The sequence below is a fragment of the Bos taurus genome, chromosome 2 (assembly GCF_002263795.3).
Source record: "Bos taurus isolate L1 Dominette 01449 registration number 42190680 breed Hereford chromosome 2, ARS-UCD2.0, whole genome shotgun sequence".
In the NCBI taxonomy this organism is placed as follows: domain Eukaryota; kingdom Metazoa; phylum Chordata; class Mammalia; order Artiodactyla; family Bovidae; genus Bos; species Bos taurus.
In genome coordinates, this window is record NC_037329.1 from 90,654,002 (window position 1) to 90,668,627 (window position 14,626).

A 14,626-nucleotide genomic window follows, 5' to 3' on the forward strand; every position below is an offset into this window, starting at 1 on the left:
GAGCTGCCTGGTTAAAGTGAGGATGGCCTGACTGTGCGCCCACCCCCTCAACTTCTTCAGAGCCCAGCTAATTCTTTCCCTCCTAAAATGATTCCTGGCTGTGGGGTCTGTGCAGAGTCACTAGAACTATGAGACCACAGTTGACAACTCATTTTATGGAAGGGAAACTGAGGCCCAGAGAGGTATGGTGACTTGCTCAAAGTCACACAGATTCTATGTGACAAATCTAAGGTTCAAGCCCAGATCTTCTGCAACAACTAAGGCCAAAGATCTTCTCCTTAAAACTTATTGCCTCTGGTTTCTAGGATTTAAGGACTAGCTGAAGTCCCATCTTCATTGCACCACCTCACCTGACCATCGAAGCCCACACTGACTGCTACTATCTTAGGTTCTGCTAATTCTTACTACCTGGGTCTCTCACCAGGCATTCCCTCACTTTTTTATCTTTTTTACTCTTTTTCTTCATTCTCCTCTGAGATTTAAAATTCCTATAGATATATCCCCCACATCTACTTCTGAATACACCAGAGAACACCATAGGTACTCCCAGAACACTATCCATAAATATGGATTGAAACTGTGAGTAGCAAAGATTTTATCTGTTTCCCAATATATATTTTTCCATTATCCCTATTATTTCTAGAATCTCCTACCATAAAGTTGGCTTCCCTGGTGGCTCAGATAGTAAAACATCTGCCTGCAAGGTGGGAGACCCAGGTTCGATCCCTGGGTTGGGAAGATCCCCTGGAGAAGGAAATGGCAACCCACTCCAACACCCTTGCCTGGAAAATTCCATGGACAGAGGAGCCTGGTAAAGTTGGACACAACTGAGTGAATTCACTTCACTTTCACCATGAAGTTTAATTGAACACATGGCTGCCTGGTTAGAAATTATATTTCCCAGCCTCCTTTGCAGCCAGGTATGACAGGTATGGCTGATGAAATGTGAACAGAAGTAATGTGTACAACTTCTGAGTCATCTCCTTAAAAAGAAACCACTGCCCTCCTCCTTCTCTTCCTCCTCTTTCTTCCTCTTCTTACCCCTTGGACTCGGTTGTAGTGGTGAAGTAACTTCAAACATGTGGAAAAGGGAAGTGCTCTAGGGGATGATGAAGCCAGAAGATATAAGGAACCACGATGCCCGGATAACTTTGTGGAGCAGCGCCACCCCAGTCTACCCACCTCCCTCAGGACTCTTACCTGGAAAAAAAAAAAAAAAGTTTATCTTGTTGAACCTCTTTGTTACAGCAGCTTGTGTGTGTGCTCAGTCATGTCCTAATCTTTGCAACCCCATGGACTGTAGCCCGCCAGGCTCATCCATCCATGGAATTTCCCAGGCAAGCATACTGCAGTGGGTTGCCATTTGCTCCTCCCAGGGATCTTCCCAACCAGGGATCGAACCAACGTCTCTTGCATCTCCTGCATTGGCAGGCAGATTCTTTACCACTGTGCCACCTGGGGAGCCTACAGCAGTTCACCACATTCCTTAATATAATGCAACTATGACAATACCTGCCATCCTAGTTTGCTTTGCTTTGTGATAACCAAACCAGATCATACATACAGTACATCTTGTAAAATATTAAGTAAAATTTCAATATAAAATGTCATTGGACCTAAAACAGAAAAGACACATTACATTGTGCCTGACTCCTCTATCAATGGACAGGATGCCTACCATGTTCAAGGGATGGAAAAGGATGTTAATACCAAGAGCAGACATCTTCAGGCATCTATGTCATCTCATTCCATCATCCCAATAATCCAATGAAGGGAGTATTTTCATTCACATCACAGGTGAGGAAACTGAAACACAAGGTTAACCCCCTTGTGCACATTAATCGCCCCTGGGGAACAGCTCAGCATAATTGTTCCCAGGCCCATCTGTTCTAGAAATGGTGCTCTTCTCTTTCCACTGCCCAGGGTTCAGCACCAGGCCCTGTGGCTGCTGCCTTCAAAGACCTCACAGCCCACATGAAAACAGATTCACAAGCAACTGACTCTCCCACAAGGCAGAATGAGGTGAGCATTGTCACAGCAGCCTAAACAACAGAATGCAGGGGCCTTGGTGGAAGGCGTGATGGATTCTAACCTGGGGGATGAGAAAGGATTTTTGTAGAGGAATTCCCATTTGCACTGACCTTTAAGAAACTGGTAGAAGTAGATAAACAAAGAAGAAAGACATGACCCAGCGAGGGACCAGCATGAACCAAAGAGATAGGAAAGCAGAGTCCATGCAGGAAATGATGAGTGGTCTGTAAGAAGGCCCTGTGGGGCAGGGGATATGGGGCTGAAAGGTAGACCAAGACCAGGCCAGGGAAGGCCTTGTGCACCAGAAAAGAGCTGAAATGCTGCTTTTTAGGCAACAAGAAACCACAGATGCCTGAGGAGGGATGTCAGGAACAGGCGTGCCAGCAGCAGGCAGGAGAAAAAGCCAAGTGCTCAGACGACTACAGAACCATCCAGACAGCAGCTGCCAGGGGCCTGGATGGCAGGCAGTGGGCAGACATAGCAGATGTAGCAAGGCGACGGCCCCCAGGGCCACCAGCCGCATGTGGGGAGGGTCACTGGCACATTGAATCTGAGCAGCCAGTGACAAGCCTGTGTGTAGGGTCTCTTCACAAAATTGGCTACAATTCTCATCTCCCAGGTGGCACTAGTGGTAAAATACCTGCCTGCTAATTCAGGAGACTTCAAAGACTTGGATTTGATCCCCAGGTTGGGAAGAGCCCCTGGAGGAGGGCATGGCAACCCACTCCAGTACTCTTGCCTGGAGAATCCCCTTGGACAGAGAAGCCTAGTGAGAGACAAGTCCATGGGGTCACAAAGAGTCAGACACGACTGAAGCGACTTAGCACATCCTCATCTCCAATTTTCTACTCAAACTACCATTTTCTGTTTTCACTTTCAGTTAAAAGGATTACTTTGGGGTTGGGGGGGATGTGCATGCATCTTGTGTGCTATAATTAAGGTAAAACAAAAATCAAGACCTTGGAGCCCGAGTCCCCCCACGGGGGCACACACAGGACCACAGTCCTTCCCCGTGTGGCCCTCAGTTCCCTCAGCTCCCTTGATGTAAAGTCAAACTCCCACCAACACGCACAAAAAATAAATTCCACAGTAAAAATAAACTGCCTCTCCGCTTGTCATGCACCGTGGCTGTTTTCAGGCGTGTGTGCTCTTGGGGAACTGGTTGAGCATCCCTACAGAAGACTGTGGTAAATAACAGGAGTTCTAAGGAAAGCCCTGATCGCAGATTCCCTGGAGCTGTGAGGAGGAAGGGGCAAGCCGTGATGGAGAGTGTTTGTATAACCCTCCTGCACCCTCTCACCCTGACACACATTGAGCTTTCCCTTTCATGATTGTTTTAGCCTCTTTTTCCCTTCCAACCACCGACCACTCAATTCTTTGAGGGAAAATTAACATTCATTATGCAATTTATCGCTCTCCTTTTAATCCAGCGTGCCTGTCTCCAAGGTCCCTACTCAATAATTAATGTATGTTCTCATTTCCCATTCTCCAGAGCATCTATTCTTGAACTGTAGGGTCAACAATTAACACTAATTATGGCTTTTTCTCTCTCCAGTGTTGCCTCTCAGAATCCCAAGTTGCCATGCTCAGCCTAGGATATGTGTGTGCTTGTGGCTGTGCGCATGCAATGACGGGGTGGGAAAGCGCCAAGGAGCAGGCTTTTCCAAGCCCCACCATGGTTTAGCAAATCAGCAAAACCAAACATTCTTTTCTGGCAGTGTCTCTGGTAATATGTATTATCAGTAATGAGACGATGAAGCATATAAATACAAACATGTATAGGGAAATGAGTGGGGGCGGGGGAGTTAGATAGGTCTCAAAATCTTTTTCAGATGTATTTGATTCTCTATGACTTTCTTCCTCCCTATTTCTATCTTTCTGATATCTCACACCTTTGTCTCTCTGACAAACAGACACACACTTCTCATTAAAAGACCCATTTCAGATCCACTCAGCTGATCTCCTTGCTATCCGTTACCTCTCCCCTAACTGCCTTTCTCTGGCCTGTTAACCCTACCTTCTTCAGCCATTATTTTAACTAGTTTTCATTTTGACTGACAAGGGCAGCTAGGAGAATATTTCTCATCCAGAGTGACTCTGAAGAGATTGCAAAAAAAATTCATCAGGGCTGTACAAAAGCCTGTCTGTCTTTCTGGCTGGGATCAGATGGGCTAGAAGCCCTCCTGTCTCCCTGGTCCAACCCTTGAATTTGGCTACAGCTGGAGGCGGGGGCTCCTCACGCTTGTCTGTCATCCCCCCGTCGCTGTCCGCACTGGGGCCCCCACGGCACATCTGCTGTTCAGATCTGGGCATCTCCTCACAGCGGGTGTCAGGAGTTAACTGTTTCATGTTCTTATTCTGTCGCAGGTTCGCCTCTCCGAATTTACACGTCACAGTACCTACAGGGTTTCACCCTCAACACCTCAAATAAGAATATTATTTATTTCTTCCATGCTTTTTAAATCCCAGATCAGCCTTCCCTCAATGATGGCATCTAAGGGTTTTCAAAAGTATTTAATTCATTAGGAGACCTAGGCATCAAGCCATCCCACTGTGTTTTCCCCCGTCTTAGGGTAAGGAAAATAGCTTTTTTGCAAGACTTTTTTCATAGACTCAGGTAAAACCCTTATTGTTTTTCAGCCTATGAATCTGTCAGTTCAAATGCCGGCCACGGAGAGGAGGAATCTAGTATTCAACATCTACTAAAAGGTAAGATTTCCCCCTAAAGAGTCACTTCTACTTCTCCTCTGGGTTATTGGACTCATATACATTTTATTTCATACCCAGACCTCCAGAAGCACACAGTTTCTCCCCAAATATAGCAGTAAGTAGGAAATAAGATTCCTTTCATAGAAAGTCTAAGAAATACAGCATCCTCTAGAGTTACTCATGGGCAGTCTTGGTGCTGTGGTCTGAGTGTAAATATTAGGGGAGAAGAAAAGTCAGACCAAATGCCTGTGCTGAGCTGGCTCCCAAAGGAGAATTTGCACACATGTCCTGTGGGTTTTGCAGACCAAACGCTGCACAGTTCACATTATAACGAGGTGAGTATTGCCTCCCAGGGTTGGGCACAGTTCAAATTTCATATCCACAAACTAAAAAACTATCCGGAAAAGGTTCTCAGGCTTGTGCTCTAAATGCAGGAGTGAGGTCAGTTCTGCCTCTTCCATGCTTCCTTTTCCATTTCGTTTCCCCCATGGAGAAATAAGCAAAAACTGGAACTATAGGTTTGACTTTGAAGCTCATCTTCCAGCTGCTGCGACTGTTGCTTCTGCTTCAAACCAGGGGGGAGGATGATTATGTAAAGATTTTTCTCTCACTCCTAAAAATAGTCTTTGATTAATAGAGAAATGTGTGTGGTCTTCCTCACTGCTTATTTTGGGACAGGCAGGGATGAATCCTGCATGAGAGACCTGCTATAGCAACAGGAAGCGAGGCCACAGACAGAGGGCTGGAGCCAGATGGGTGGAGGGCACTGGTTTTGCTATAGACGGCAAAATTTGAAGGAGAAAAGCACTGTCACATGCTTGCCAATGTCAAAATCTGTAAGCAGAGGAACACCAGAGAGCCCGGCATTGGTCCTCTCGCCATTCTCCTTGGGGGGACATCCTGATCATGGTGGGAAGAGTGCCGGGGCCAGTTCTGTTCATTCTCACTTGTTGGGCTGGAACTGGGCCAAAGCAGCTCTTCATAGGAGCCCTCCAGGGAAGGATGAGGACGATCAAGATGAGAACTACCATCGCTATCTGTCTTCCACACGCCAAACACTGTGATGAATGTTCCACATTCATTAGATCACATTATCCTCATAGCAATGATAAGAGGTAATTTCTATCGTTGTCCTCACTTTTCATCTAAGACAAGGTGGCTCAGAGAGGTGAAGTGACTAGCCCAAGGTCATACACCTAACTGGTGAAGCTGGGATCTGAACCATAGGAACCTGTATTTTTAAGACTATGCATGGTTAGTGGTGATGTCAATCTAAACACGCATGTTTCCAGACTTACAGAGAACAGACTTGTGCTTGCCAAGGGGGAGCAGGGGTGGGGAAGAAGGATTGGGAGTTTGGGATTAGCAGAGGGAAACTACTGTATAGACAGTGGATAAACAACAAGGTCCTACCGTATAGCACAGGGTACTATATTCAATATTCTGTGAGAAACCATAATAGAAAAGAATATTGTGTATATATACATATATAAACACATATATAATCACTTTATTGTAAGGTGGAAATTAACACAATATTGTAAATCAACTATACTTAAATAAAATGTAAAATAGAATAGACAGGTATGTGTCTGCCTAACATACAAGAGCTTAGGAAGTTCCTAACTTAATAATGACTCACACTAATAAATGATTTCTGTTGCACATCCTTTTCACCTTTCAATGACCTTTACTCAGCATCAGACACTTTTTTGTGGATAACACCAAAAATTATTTATAACTTTTAGAGATATGGAAAGAAGTTGAAACAAAGTCAGAACAGTTTGGGAGAACCAAACTGCCAAGATAGATTATCAAGCCAGATAAGCCTGTTTACAGGGTAGCTCTCCAGATCAAAAATATTCTTCCTAATATGGCTGAAAATGGTACAGTTTCACTTCACTCTACTGTTAAAATCTCACTAATAATAGATTCACTTTGAATTCTGAAGTAGTCTCTTAAAAGGTTGATACTTCTGAGAAGCTACCAGTCATTCACACTTTAGTAAAAATGTGTTTAATCGGGTAACTGTCCTCTCACAACCTGGTAAGAACAGCTGCCCTAAGGGACTAAAAATTCTGATGGGATGGAAACAAGGTTGGAGAATTTGGGAATAAGTGGAGCTTTAAGAGTTGAAATATTCCTGGTAGTTGTGGTACATTGGAGGGCTTGGATGAACAGGAAAATATTAGCTAAATGGAAAAAGAGATTCAAAAAGACAAGTATAGGAAGGGAAATGGTGAAGTGCCAAAGACAAACCTGAGCTGCTTCAGAACAGCCCCATGGCAAGCTTTGTATCCAGGGGAAGGAAAGAAAACTTTTAATTCCTTCTCTCTTCTATTCCTAGTAACTGAAAGACCTTAGGCTAATGCAAATCTCTCTCTCATTTCCAAGCTTTTGAACACACTGTTCCCTTTGCCTGGAGCATAATTCCTCATCTCCTTCTGTCCTCTGACATTTGTTTAATTGTGGCAAAATACACAGGAAATAAAAGTTGCCATCTTAACAGTTTTTAAGTGTACACTTCAGTCGTGTTCGGTAGATTCACACTAGTTGTGTAACCAGTCTCCAGAACTCTTTTTATCTTGCAAAACTGAAAGTCTATCCCCGTTAAATGACAACTCCCATTCCGATGGGACTACCCATAGAAGCATAGACTACCTGCTTCAGGGCTTAGAATAGAGGAAACTTATTTGTTCCCTTGATTTGCTCAAAGACCTTAACAAAAAATTCTTACATCTCTTTAAGCCTAACACTCCCCATTTGTTTTTAAGAAAATGGATGTAACACTACTCTGAAAATACCAGATACCCTCTGGGATTGAGTTTTAAAGAGCAATTTAAAACATCTATTCATCAGAATCTATAGAGCTTTAACAACTTTTTGTTTTCTTGGCCATTTGGTTTTAAGGAATAGTTTTTATGATAATTGTTCCACATATAGATGTAGTTTTGATGTGTTTGTGGGAGGAGGTAAGCTCCACATCCTTCTTTTCTGCCATCTAGATCTCTGCCCCAAGGAATATTTTCAGATAAAAATGATGGGATTTTTAAAAATTATATAGATGACAGACTTTAGGTATTTGTGTACTTGAAGGACAGTTTTGACTATTTGCAAATGACTTCAGAAGTCAGGGACACATACAATCTATCATTTTACAGAGGTAAGAAGTCAAATTATAGATATGGCCAGGCTAGGAGACAGAAGCTAGTGAGTACACTAAAGCGTCTCAGCCTTGTGGTCTATATTCACTGTAACATCTGCAGGAGCTCTTGGGAAGTTAATTTTTTTAAAAGAAGAACACTGTTTGCTTGTTTGGGGCTGTATTGGGTCTTCGTTGCTGCGGCTTTCTCTGGTTGCGATGAGCTGGGGTTACTCTTCCTTGTGGGACACAGGCTTCTCATTGAATGGCTTCTTTTGTTGCCAAGCAAATCTTCTAGGCTTCAGTAGTTGTAGCATGTAGGCTTTAGTTGGGGGTTCTCAGGCTCTAGACACAGGCTCAATAATTGTGGCACAATCGAACCTGTGTCCCCTACATTGGCAGGTGAATTCGTATCCACTATACCACCAGGGAAGTAAGTTCTTGATTTTTTTTAACGGCCCTAAAAAGTATACCAACTGCTGTGACTGGTAATGGGATTAAGAGAAAGTGAAGTGGTCTAACAATTTGATGATTCTCTGCCAAAAAATAGTTTTATAAATCATTCAAACCCTATATATCTATCAACTCATTAAGAGTCTGAAGAGCTCCCCCTCTTTCTTCATTTTTAGTTTAGTTTTACTGGGGATGTGATACACACTAGGAGTATTCACAAATCTAAGGATTCTTGGAATGCTCAGGAAGTGTCCTTTCTATAGTAGCAGGATCCACTGTCCATTAAGTGTATGACATGCATGAGGGATCAGGGCCTTGCTCAAGCAGTGAAGTGTGCATTAGCACAATGCACTTTAAGGCTGGTATGGATTTCAAGATGTCTCGGTGTGTGTGTGTGTGTATGTGTGTGTATCAGCTGTAATAAAGTTAAGAATATTAAGTTTTGTCCTGTCAGAGTGATTAAAAAATGATAACTTTTATTAACTAGTAATCCATAAATACTGTTTTCTGTTCCATCACTCTCCAGACATTTGTGTTACCTTCTCATAAAAAGGACGATAAAGAAGCATGAGGTTTTCTTAGGGATTTTTTTTCTCCTGGTTTCTCTCTTGCTTCCTTCACACATCTCCCTATGGCCTGAGGATTTACATTTGCCATCATCTTCATTCCTAGAAATCCCTCACTTGAAAATTAATGAAGACACCAGCATCAGAACATGTCCAATGGAAAGGATTAGTGCATCTGTTTTACGGGACACATAAAGATTGCTCATTCATTCATCCAACAAACACTGATAGACCATCTACTAATGCCAAATAATGTGCTGGGCATAAGAGTTGAGAGATAAAGTCCATGCCTTAAAGTCATCCAGACTAGTGGAGTGTGCTGAGAGCACATGGGGAGTACATGCTAACTCAGTCTGGGGGTTAAGAAGGCTGAGTTTCTAAGGATATAGATAGGAACTAGCCATATCAAAGATGAAAGAATGCTCCAGGAAAAGGGACCATAAGAAGGTTAGAAAGCATGGTGGCATGGGAGAAATGTAAGTAGCTCGTAGTGCCTGGACCTCAGGGTACATTTAAGAGAGGAAGTGGTGAGAAATGCAGCTGGTGGGGTAGACAGGAGCAGATCAGGAAGGCTCATAGGTAGCAACAAAGAAATTTATTCTAAAGGCTGTGAGATCCTGTTTACACACAAACTGACATAACCAGGTTTTTATTTTAGAGAAATGACTCTCCCAACTATGTAGACAATGGATTGAGCAGGGTAAGACCAGAGATCTACACTTGCTTGACAGCAAGTGTCCAAGGACAGTATTTTCCACAGAATATTGAACCGAATTGATTGGCCACTCTGTATGTAGCTCCACCTTCAGCCTCTTCTTTGAACTCCTTTCTTCTATGCCATCTTCTACCACAAGTATCCTTATTAGTCGTATGATGTATGTCAATTGGAGGATTTCGAGTGTAGTTGATATTTTATTGCTACACAACTTGAATTTCAATTTGCCTTCCATCTGGGGCTTGGTAAACTGCCACGCACCTTTGGACCTCTCCATAAAAAGTAATTTATGAACATTTGAGAGAAGTTGGTATTCCCAAAGCTAGACTCTTGAGACTGAGTTAGCCTTGGTCTAAGAAGATATAAGTAAGTAAAAAAAGTTATTTCAAATTGGAATAAAAATAATGTCCTTGCATTTAACTAGACATTTCCATATTTAAACCCAGGCTGACTCATATCTTCTACATCTGTCTACTTGGCTCCTTTAATAGAGTTCCCTGGGGTACATCTTTAGGCTGGAGACTTTCACAGGTCTTAAGCAACTGTTTGATATGCCCATCTCATCCTCCTCCTCATCCAGGAAGATTTAAAGTGAAAATGTGTAGCATAAACAAGACCTTAAATCTTGTTCCAAGAATTTGCTAATGACAATACCAAAAGGCCATCTTGGGTCTTGATCTCCTGCATTAAACAAACAGGTTCAAGATTTATTATAACACAACAAAAGCTCTACAGGTCATAGGCATCTTGAGTCATATCATAGAAAATAAAGTATTTTTAGATACTATTCTTAAGGAAAGGTCAGCAGGGCTATGTAAAGGGGCCAGTATTATCCTTCCTTTTATGGTTTCATTTCTACTGGAAAGAATTTTTTTTAACAATCTGGAATTTGCCTTTGCATTTTCCATTTTTGACCAAAAACACAAAACCATGAAGGTATGAAGACTAACTCTTAAGCCTCCTCCCACTGGTTTCTGCTGCAAGTCCACTTGCAAAGCTGTGGGAAGGCAAAAGTACTTTCTGAGATCTGTTTGGCATTGGATCAGATCAGATCAGTCGCTCAGTCGTGTCTGACTCTTTGCAACCCCATGAATCACAGCACGCCAGGCCTCCCTGTCCATCACCAACTCCCGGAGTTCACTCAGACTCACGTCCATCGAGTCAGTGATACCATCCAGCCATCTCATCCTCTGTTGTCCCCTTCTCCTCCTGCCCCCAATCCCTCCCAGGATCAGAGTCTTTTCCAATGAGTCAACTCTTCACATGAGGTGGCCAAAGTACTGGAGTTTCAGCTTTAGCATCATTCCTTCCAAAGAAATCCCAGGGCTGATCTCCTTCAGAATGGACTGGTTGGATCTCCTTGCAGTCCAAGGGACTCTCAAGAGTCTTCTTCAACACCACAGTTCAAAAGCATCAATTCTTCAGCGCTCAGCCTTCTTCACAGTCCAACTCTCACATCCATACATGACCACAGGAAAAACCATAGCCTTGACTAGACAAACCTTTGTTGGCAAAGTAATGTCTCTGCTTTTGAATATGCTATCTAGGTTGGTCATAACTTTCCTTCCAAGGAGCAAGCGTCTTTTAATTTCATGGCTGCAGTCACCATCTGCAGTGATTTTGGAGCCCAGAAAAATAAAATCTGACACTGTTTCCACTGTTTCCCCATCTATTTCCCATGAAGTGATGGGACCGGATGCCATGATCTTCGTACATCCCCTCAATGATGAACCACTGCAAGTTATGGGGGCAGTTCTGTGAGTGAACATTAGTGGTCAAAGGGTACTCACGCCTCAGGAACAGCATGATGGAAAAAGACGCTATGCATAATTTAAGAGGCTCCCGCCAGCACTTTTGATAGCTCCTGCCCTTGTACCCACCAAGCATTTGACCCCTTTGGAGCCTGCAGGTCTGACATTCTCTCACAAGAACTGACACACAACTGGGAAGGAATCAGGTGGCCCACTCTGCCTGATAAGGTGACTTTCAGTCTCTATTTTGATATCAGATGAGCATCCTATACCAAGAGAAATAAGTATTCTGAAACAATCAGAATAAATATAGCCATGTTTCATTTTTATTTAAAACAATAAACAACAACTTGGGAATTAAACATGGCCAGCATAGGTTGAGAAGGCAATGGCACCAGTACTCTTGCCTGGAAAATCCCAAGGTTGGAGGAGCCTGGTGGGCAGCAGTCCATAGGGTCGCTAAGAGTCGGACATGACTGAGCAACTTCACTCTCACTTTTCACTTTCATGCATTGGAGAAGGAAATGACAACCCACTCCAGTGTTCTTGCCTGGAGAATCCCAGGGATGGTGGAGCCTGGTGGGCTGACGTCTATGGGGTCACACAGAGTCAGACACAACTGAAGGGACTTAGCAGCAGCAACATAGGTTGAACAGCAACAACAATAACATAGATTGAAATTGAAGGAAATTTTTAATTTATTTTTATTTGTAATTGAAGGATAATTGCTTTACAATATGGTGTTGGTTTCTGCCATACATCAACATGAATCAGGCATAGGTATACATATATCCAGGGCTTCCCAGTAAAGAACCCGCTTGCCAATACAGTAGACATAAGAGATGTGAGTTGGATCCCTGGTTGGGAAGGTCCCCTGGAGGAGGGCATGGCAACCCACTCCAGTATGCTTGCATAGAGCATCCCCATGAACAGAGAAGGCTGGCAGGCTATCATTCATAAGGTTGCAAAGAGTCGGACATGACTGTGCAACTAACACTTTCACTCACTTTCATCTGTTTTACCTATGGTAGCATATAGTATATATTTCCATTCTACTCTCGAAATTGAGTGAAATTTTAAGGCATCTATATTGCATGCTAGTATCAGATGCTCTTTACTGCTTTTCAAGTTTTGAGTGCTTGCTGAAGGATCCCATGATTTGAAGAAGGCAAAAGAGGTTTGGCATGAGACCCCACCTAGCAAGGGTCATCTTTGAAATTGCCCGATTATCTGGCAGGAATGCTATCTCCTTGCTAAAAGCCTGCCGCTAGATTAATGCTAGCATTTGAAAATCTGCTTGGGCCCAATGGTGGGCAGCAGGGGAAGGATGTGTTTTTTGTTTATCTCTTTAGTGGCAGAAATGGTCACCACAAAAAGACTCTGAGCTCCCAGTTTCAGGCAGGCCTGGAAGTTGTGTAGTGTGTGGTCTGTGAATGTACACACCAGCTCAGGAATAATGGGAAAAAACTGTGCCTGTATTCACACCCAGCTGCCTGCAATGGTTGATGGGTTAGTCAGTTTCTTCAGCTTGATAAGAGGGGCAGATCCTGCCACATGGTTCAGAGAGGAAGTGTTACCACCCCCATTGCTCTATCTCCCAGGAATGCAATTTGAGTTGTGTCTCCTCCTTGACAGCTTGGACCTCAGTAAATTACCAGGGTCTTGACCCAAGAGATGGAGAAGTCTTAAGCAATTTTTCAGTCTCCTATCTAAAAACGTGTTTACATTTCTTGAACTCTGGCTGACTGATTCATTCTCCTGGTGTTGCAAGAACTTTCCTTATGCATTAGAATTTATAAGTTTCTTTTCTAAGAGACTCATGGTTCCTTCCAAGCCACGGTCAAGTGAACCTCATTGCAATGCAATTTTGTTGGGCTGGATTTGTCCAGAGGATGGATCAGGGCCAAACAGCTGTGATGTGGCAAGATCAAGTGAGGCTAACAGGAGGAGGTGTGAAGTGGAGGGGAAAAGTAGGAGATACTAAGTCAGGAGGTCTGGGTTCAAGTTCTGGTCTCGCACTCTTTCAAGGTATGGCCTTGAGCCAATCACATGAAATCACTCTCTGGGCCTCAGTTTCCCTAGTTATCTCAAATAACAAATGTTTTCAATCTGTGCAGAAGCCATTTTCCAGCAAGATAGAACAGCTGAGAAACAACAGAAAAGGGAAAGGGAAAGTCAGCCCACAAAGAAAGAATAGAGGCTTCAGGTCAAAGAGGCAAAGATGCAGAATTGCATATGGCCAGACTCATCACAGAACTACTTAGGAGTAGCAAGTATGTAAAGAACTTTGTGTTGGACACTAGTCCAGTACAAGAGACTAAAATCCTTTTCAGAGGAGCCATGCACTTAGCTGAATCTGTTCCTCAAATAAACATTCCTTTACAGACATGAAATTTACTTTCTTAGGGGAAAAAAAGAAAAACAAAATAAATCCTATCCTCTAACAGCATGAAGTTTGAGTCTGGCAGTCTTGGACTCAAATCCTTACTCAAAACCTCACTAGTTGCACACCCTTGGGTGGATTACTTTATCTTTTGAGCCTCAGCTTCCACACCTATAGCGAGTATGACAGCACGACCATGGAGGGGAGTCGTGAAGGTTACACGCCAGCCCATGTGGTTGTCCGTATGTGCCTGCTTCTGGGTGAGCGGCAAGATTTCTGTTAGTCCCCTCCCACCAGCCCCGTTTTGACCTTTGCCTTTGTTTGCTTGTGTTTCCACCTCTCCTATTGCCCCTCCACATAATGAGGAAAAGGGAAGGCTCTGATCTCTCTATCTGGAAGGTTGCAGAAGCATTTTCCTACTTCAGTGAAGTTGGATCATACAAAATTTATATTCAACAGTATCAGCAGATTTTTTTCCATCAATATTTCCTTTTTAATTTCAGCTTTATCTGAATTTTAGTAGCACAAAGAATTTACTTTTGTTCTTTTAAAGAGCAACCAAAACAAGAAAACTAGAAATTTGAATATAAGCTCTATAACACTTTATTAAATGGAGCATTTAGACTGTGCCTATAGAGGTTACATGTGTTATTTGGTAAGTAAATATGAATGCCATAAGCATGTGTACATTTATAGTCTTACACATATGAACTAGGTATGTAGGTGTATTGTATACATAAAAATTCATGAGACCTATATCTGACAACCTTGACCCTTTTCTCTCTGATTTTCATCATAGTAAACACTGAATCCAGAACAGATCTTCATATGAATCTTAATGAGACTTCACCTTTGACTCAAAAGCCAGAGAATCAG

General features: G+C 42.9%; 1 protein-coding gene across 5 annotated transcripts in view; it reads left to right on the top strand.

Annotated features, from left to right (window-relative positions):
- Window positions 1-14,626, top strand: part of KIAA2012 — a 126,295-nt gene that overhangs the window by 43,034 nt on the left and 68,635 nt on the right. For all 5 annotated transcript variants that reach the window (XM_005202670.5, XM_010802194.4, XM_010802195.4 and 2 more), the window contains 2 exon segments: window positions 4,672-4,740; window positions 14,550-14,626. In XM_005202670.5, the coding sequence (XP_005202727.1) occupies window positions 4,672-4,740; window positions 14,550-14,626 (146 nt within the window).